We start from the raw sequence: 7,900 nt of genomic DNA on the forward strand, positions 1-7,900 counted from the left end.
AGCAGCGTTGTAGTAATCATTCTTCTGCATAGCTTATATTATATTATTCCAAGTTTGATGAAATTTCCAATTTCAATTTCAGTCTTTAGTAAGATTCGAGTTAAAATTGCATTAACGATAAAACGAGTATAGTTAAATTTAATCCTCGAAATTTAATGCCTGATATTCTGATAACTATGTCAATTAATGTGTAGATACACAGTAATGCGAATTATATACAATATATCGTAAAACGATACGAATTTAGCGAACGTAGATACATTAAATTTCTACGGAAAAGAGACTAATTTTAGAAGCGCGTTATTACTTCTTATTACAGCAAGGAGAAGAGTATTGCCGAAAGGATGCAGAGGAGGAAAAGGACGAATATAATAGGTTTCAGGTTTCAAAGGAAAATGAGCATTCTCGGTTATATGCTTATATACAGTTTTACATATATGTAAGCATATAAACCGTATAAACGCCTTCTGCTTTTATCTCTCGGTGTGCTCACTACAAAGGTGACTCGAGCGCTAAGTGAGGAACAGTATAACTTGAATACTGTAAAATTAATGCCTGATATTCTGATAACTATGTCAATTAATGTGTAGATACACAGTAATGCGAATTATATACAAGAACACTATCGTAAAACGATACGAATTTAGCGAACGTAGATACATTAAATTTCTACGGAAAAGAGACTAATTTTAGAATCGCGTTATTACTTCTTATTACAGCAAGGAGAAGAGTATTGCCGAAAGGATGCAGAGGAGGAAAAGGACGAATATAATAGGTTTCAGGTTTCAAAGGAAAATGAGCATTCTCGGTTATATGCTTATATACAGTTTTACATATATGTAAGCATATAAACCGTATAAACGCCTTCTGCTTTTATCTCTCGGTGTGCTCACTACAAAGGTGACTCGAGCGCTAAGTGAGGAACAGTATAACTTGAATACTGTAAAATTCTACAATCGTATAATGATGTCAATAAAATTTTCGAAATTTTTATATTGCTTTTGAGAAATGAATATATCTTTAATTATATTGAAATCATTTTTGTGCATAAAATTCTTCAAATGACAGGAAAACAAAAAAAAAAAGGAAAATATTAGTTCTCTAACATGTATACATGGGAACAACACCATCTCCATACATTAAAAATTGATACATTCATTCTTAATGGATTTTTTTCGCCCGACTCCGTGATAACTGTGAATCATGCGGTTTTCACCAGCTGTTATACGACTTCGGAGGAACCGAAGGATGTTGGGCTGGTGCCTGTACCCAACGAGCTCTTGGTAATGCAGAAAGCGTGTCACTGCAACAAATCCGTACTCCCGACATTACGTGTCCCGGGTAAGTGCGGCGGAGTGGTGCTTTCAAAGTGCTCGGGACTCCTTTAAGTTACCTGAACGATAAAGTTCTTTGGAAGTCACCATCAGCATCTTCGTCTTCGCTGAAAAGTATTTCCGAATTTCGAAAATTCCAATATCAATGAGGTTACGGATAGTTCGGGGACGATTTTGCTCTTTTAATTCAGGATCACGTTTGTGTACAATTAAACATTCTTGTAATCTAGTAATTATAAAATATGTAAACATGAACGTCATATTTTTAAATCGTAAATTAAGTTTGAAAAATTTCAACTTGCTAATAAAGTGTGCAAAAGATTTTAAATTCTTAAAAAGAATGTTTGACGCGCTTTTAGTTCAAATTTTTGTACGTTTTATTTGCGATATTAATATAAATTTTTAATAATATACATAATATAATATTTTTAATACATATTTGCAAAGAATATATAAATTTTGAATTTTAATAGAACGATTATGATTTATGGTGTGCATATATTGTATGTACTGATACATGTACTAGTACAATGGGGATCGCTGATTACCGTAACAGAGAGGATTTTCGCTTATTCATTGTTTGCGCATATGTGTGCATTTAGATAGGATCGAACGTCATTTTGGTAGGATCAATCGTCATCCCAAAGGGATTAAGCGCTAACTCTGTAAGCCCGCGCTCTCACATTGGATTAAATTTGCACGTTGAGCAAATATGAGGCAATTACTCTGAAATAAATTGCTATAGTCTCTATACGAGAGAGGAAACACAATAAATATACGTTTATATGAAGAATTAAAATAATTTTAAATATTTAATTCATCTCTCATGTAATCGGTAAATGTTCATCATTGGAGAACAGATAGGTTTGTTTCGTCTCTTATTGTTGTTTTTGATCTTTCGAGAAATAGAATCATTATTATGTTATCAATATCAATTTGTAACATTTTAGATTATAAATGCTTATGCTTTATTCAACTCGTATTTGTTTGTTGTAGCTAATGTAGCACTGTATATCAGTAACCTGTCATACAGGCTAATATATATATATATATATATATATATATATATATATATATATATATATATATATATATATATATATATATATATATATATATATATATATATATATATATATATATATATATATATATATATATATATATATATATATATATATATATATATATATATATATATATATATATATATATATATATATATTAGCCTGTATGACAGGTTACTGATATACAGTGCTACATTAGCTACAACAAACAAATACGAGTTGAATAAAGCATAAGCATTTATAATCTAAAATGTTACAAATTGATATTGATAACATAATAATGATTCTATTTCTCGAAAGATCAAAAACAACAATAAGAGACGAAACAAACCTATCTGTTCTCCAATGATGAACATTTACCGATTACATGAGAGATGAATTAAATATTTAAAATTATTTTAATTCTTCATATAAACGTATATTTATTGTGTTTCCTCTCTCGTATAGAGACTATAGCAATTTATTTCAGAGTAATTGCCTCATATTTGCTCAATTTGAAGATTTTTATAATTTTTTTGATTAATTTGAAATTAATATCTTTTTAGTAAAAATTTGATTGTACGTTATTTTTTTAGTTATATTAATTTTTAAAATTATTGTGATAATTAGGCTTCAAATTAGAATTTGTTAAAGTTAAACTGAATTAAAATTAAATAAAGAATAAAACTTTATTATTTTTATTTTTTCATTAAAATTTAATGTGCGAATATTTTTTATTTTATTTATAACAAACTATTCTGATGTCTTTCAAGATTTTCAAAATCGAGAAACATACTTGAAATTAATCAAGAAATAAATATAAGACATTATGTATATTTCGTGGTTGCATTATATTTGTAAGAAGATAGATAGAAGACCTTTAAATTGTTTTGCTTTTTTTGAGAAAAGAAAATGCACATAATTTTCATAGAGAACTGGTAGCGATATCGAGCCGACTTCGCAAAGTCACCGAAATTGCAAGATTCTATCTTGACAAGAATGTATCTCGCGTTGGCAACGGAAAAGCGGTTTAAGTCGCACCTCCTTGTGAGGATTTTGAATGGAGAAGGCAAGAGAAGAAGTCAGAGAATACTCTTAACGGAATAGTAAATTGCCTGGAAACTGCTACGCTATTTACGGACTGCGTTTCCTCTTATGGTCGATTTTGAAACTTGTATTTTTTAGCTCGTCATTACGCGAAATTAAAATCATAAATTCCAAGAAATTAAAAGATCTATTCTCCGTGATTTTAGCGAATTTTAGGACGTGTTGAAAAATATTTTCACTACGACGCAGAATAAGTATGGCGAGCAGCTTTTCTGTGAACGAAAATCTCTGAAATAGGCAGATGTCCGTTTCCGGCGATCCGGTTCTAGAATTCCTCGACGGAACCGGAAACCTACTTTACCTTATGCAAATCAATTCAACCGGAACGTGATCCGATTAGCGACTTAAACACTTGGCATACACCTCTCGAAGCCGCGGAGGCCAGATTTAGCGAGCGATTAGAGTTTTTCAGATTCACATGTGACGTATTGGTTCACCCGGGAGTTAATTTCTCTCTTCTTTGTTATCGTAAAGAATTATACAACGTGTTCAATACTAATATACATAATTTACATTACGTCATGAAAACAGCAGAAATTTTTCTCATTATTGATGCGACATTAATTAATTCCGATGGTCCTTACTATGCTCAGTTTTCCCATTTACAATGATCAGTATCATATAATATTGAATGTTGGCGTTATTCGCATATTGTTTAATGAAAATTAGTCGATTTGTTCACACACACATAAACACGATACCCGATTTGGTTAATACCCTTATTATCGCTTGAAATATACGTTATATATCATAATTATTTAGAGCAAATTTAATATTGATAATATTTTCAGTATTTTGATATTTTATGCATAACGTTGTCAGAGAATACAATTAAAGCATATCAATAAAAACGGATGAATTAACCTAAATGATTGAAAGATATATGACATTATTCGTATAAAAATTCCACTCTTAGATAAAAAAGCGCATTATTCTTTCTTTAATAAAGCTTACAACATGTTAGTTTATGTATAGAATCATGTTCTTTATATTGGCGGAATTTATATATACTAATTAATTTTTATATCTGGAGATTTTTCACTCTACTAGATAGTGTGTCGTTTTTCTTTTCAACTTTGGTGCAACATCAAGCGGAAACATTTTCTTCGTCGCGGATGTCAAACACGCTTGTGTCACGACGTTTATTTAGCGGAGTGCACCTTTTCTTTAGTGCTCACCTCTCCCTGGAGCCCTCTTTATCCTTGCTTTCCGGTAACGCCGTCGTATCTGATATAGTCGTATCCACTTTTACCTTATAAAAGTATATACTAGTGAGTCGATATCGTCCACACTGTCGATGGAAGGTGGTTGTCCTGCGATAGTAGTTTCAGTTCCATCGGGATGTTATAGAGCATCGCTGCTATACTTTAACTCGTGAATAATACTGTTCAAAAACGCATGTGAAGATAGCTTTTTTTGAAAACACTTTCCATGTAAAGAGGAGAATATGAAATTTATAATCAGCTTCATTGCGATATCAATGTTATTGACATAGTACTAATTTAAATACCACGTTAACTTACATAATTAATTTTAAGTAAATTTTAGTTTATAATAAGATATTAATCTGAAATTTATATGTCCAGATATTTCTATTATAACTGCAAGAAACTGATAAATGTTAGCTATTCATATAAATTTACTAAAAAGGAAAAGATATTAATATGAATAATGAATCAATATTTAAAAAAATCTCTTATTATTGATATGTGCATATATGAAACCGTTTCCCAATGTATAACATTATTTAATTAAATCGCTCATTTGAAAGTGAATGTTTGAAGAATAACTTGCGACGATATTATAGTGTAAATTACAATGTTCGGTGTATAGAAGCATCTTCAATTATAGTGGTGTCATATTGTCATTAGTTTTTTCCAAATAAAAAAGACTATGCTTATAACGCGAGGTTTTATAAATATTTTATGTTTCCAAAGAGATTCTTCTTTTCAAATTTTTTTTTTCGTTAATATTTGTAATTTTAACTGACTTTCTCTCAGGTAATTTCATTTTTAAGTGACGGCTAGTAATTCCGCACATTCTTGCAAAGAGCATGTTCAATAAAATAAGAAAATAAAATTCTGCACTTTTCACTTGTAAATCTTGATATTTCCTTCTTTAAAACGAGCTGATTTACGAACAAATTTATGTAACGATACGAAACGTTTTTGCTGAACGTCTGAATTAAAACTTAGCACGATTGCTATGGGAATTGATATTGAAATTTTCATATTTATACAAGTCTGCAGAATAAATGCCCTGCGGAAGTCAAGTATATATTAATCTATATTATGAATTTATTAAATAATGTTGAAAAAATTCTTTTCGATCTACCATGATATTTTATAATTTAATTTTAACGAGCTTTATTTCCATAAGTAGATTTCAGTATTTTTGGTGTGCTAGTAGAAAATTTGATATTTTACACAATATAATTTTCATGAGCTTATATCTTTATTTTCCGATGTTTTCGTGTGCTTACAGAAAATGCGAGAGTAGTCAAGTTTTCGTCAAGGACCGCCACACACACTGTATAGATACTTGTCGCCCTGTTACTATGTGCGGCGAGGTAGTCGTCCCGGAGGACCATCTTGACGTAAGTAATTACCCGATAAGTTGCCTAAGTCGAGTTAAACCGTGCAATAAATATCGAAGCTAGTCAAAGGAGTAGATTGAGTGATCTATTTTGTGTAATGGCAAACTATATAAAATTCACAATCTGCTTGGTTGATGTTATTTGTTACAGCGTATATAATGATCATAAATTCATTTTTTTTTTGTTACAAGAATCTTTTTTTAAATTAATTTTAAATTGACATTTATTTTAACATATAGAGTCTGATATTCCACGATAAAAATTAATATATTATAAGATATTATAAAATATATTATAAAAATTAATAAATTATATGAGTTGCGACTAACTACTATTATTATTTATATCTCTAGCAATTATTTTCTATAAGTACTAATAATTTATACGTTAAACATTAACTTTGTGTGTTACAGATATTTTATAATATTAAAAAAATATAATTAAAATATGAATTGATAAAATTTAAATTTTGATATTTTGTTTTATTGAATTTAACTTTTAATTGAATTACAACTTGTCGATACTTAAATAAATTGATATATTATAAAATTGAATATTTTCATAATTTATGATATTAAGTATATGAATACAGCGATAGGCGTTTATATTCGATCGAAATAAGTGGAAATTTTAATGTTGTCTAATACTGTTAAAATACACTAAAAGTTTTAATATTATATATATCTCTGAAATATATCCCGATTTATTAAATTTATAATTACAGAATTGATGATCAGATATTATAATGATTTACAATAATTTATATTAAGAGTTACAATATTACTCGCGATTGAATCTATATTTTCGTAATTTGGTCCACATTTTTATTTAAAAAATATTATGTGCTTATTACTCATAATATATAAAAATAAAATTTAACTTGACGAATTTTTCACTCATGAAAGATGATAGCCTGTGATCGTGACAGATGGCACGATCTCTATATTTTCACGTAGAACGCGTATATTCATCGAAATAAGAGGCATGATATTTCATTGATGCTTCATCTTGATCGATTACCGAGGCTCGTACTGAAGGGATGTGCTTTAACGATAGCAGCCTGGAAACGAGAGGCGCTAATTGATGAGTAGCCCTGAGAGGCGAATTGGTGTCGGATAACTTATTAGAGCGAAGGCGTCTTTGTCCTTGTTGTTGACAGTATTTACTGATGGCATAAAATTATTTACCTCCTCACCGAAGGTGTCTTGATGATAATGCGATTTTCCACTCCCACGTTCATCAGCTTTAATGTTTCCGGATATTTTGTTGTTTACAGGCTACAATCTTCTTTACAGTACTTTGCGTCTGACATTTATTATGCGATAACACGATCTTCGTGTCATTTTATATTGCTGTAAAATTCTTGATGTCAAAAGACGTGGGAAATATATTTTTTTTTCTCTTTTTTACTTTAATGGATAATTCTTTCGAAATTAAGTTTGATCTTATTAATTATTATATAAGGCATCAATATTGTTTTCTTGAATGACTTGCTATATATTATCAAATACACACGTATGTATATGCAGGTCTGCAGAACGTGTAACGCGACGGGACACAATTGCGGAATTGCTGAGGGGAGTAAAGCAGGTCCGGGAATCGACGGTGCCGATTTTGTCTTCTATGTATCTGCTATGCAGACTGAGAGATGTCACAAGGGCTTAACAGTAGCCTATGCTGCTCATTGTCAACAGGAAGCTGCTTTAGACCGGTAAGTTGTTCGGCGAAAACAATATTTAATATATTATAATAATAATATGTATAATAAATTTAACTACTAGTTTATAATATTATTAATAAAAATTTTACATATTAAA

The 7,900-nt window shown here is 29.9% G+C and overlaps 1 protein-coding gene across 1 annotated transcript in view; it reads left to right on the plus strand.

Annotated features, from left to right (window-relative positions):
- Nucleotides 1-1,106: 1,106 nt before the first annotated feature.
- The window catches only part of LOC115240575 (leishmanolysin-like peptidase), a 12,749-nt gene continuing 5,955 nt past the window's right edge, over nucleotides 1,107-7,900 (plus strand). Inside the window, exons 1-2 of the mRNA XM_029815804.1 lie at nucleotides 1,107-1,283; nucleotides 7,613-7,794. Of these exons, the coding sequence (XP_029671664.1) occupies nucleotides 1,107-1,283; nucleotides 7,613-7,794 (359 nt within the window). The remainder of the gene's footprint in view (nucleotides 1,284-7,612; nucleotides 7,795-7,900) is intronic.

Source organism: Formica exsecta, unplaced genomic scaffold (genome assembly GCF_003651465.1).
Source record: "Formica exsecta isolate Colony F162 unplaced genomic scaffold, ASM365146v1 scaffold442, whole genome shotgun sequence".
Taxonomy (NCBI): Eukaryota; Metazoa; Arthropoda; class Insecta; order Hymenoptera; family Formicidae; genus Formica; species Formica exsecta.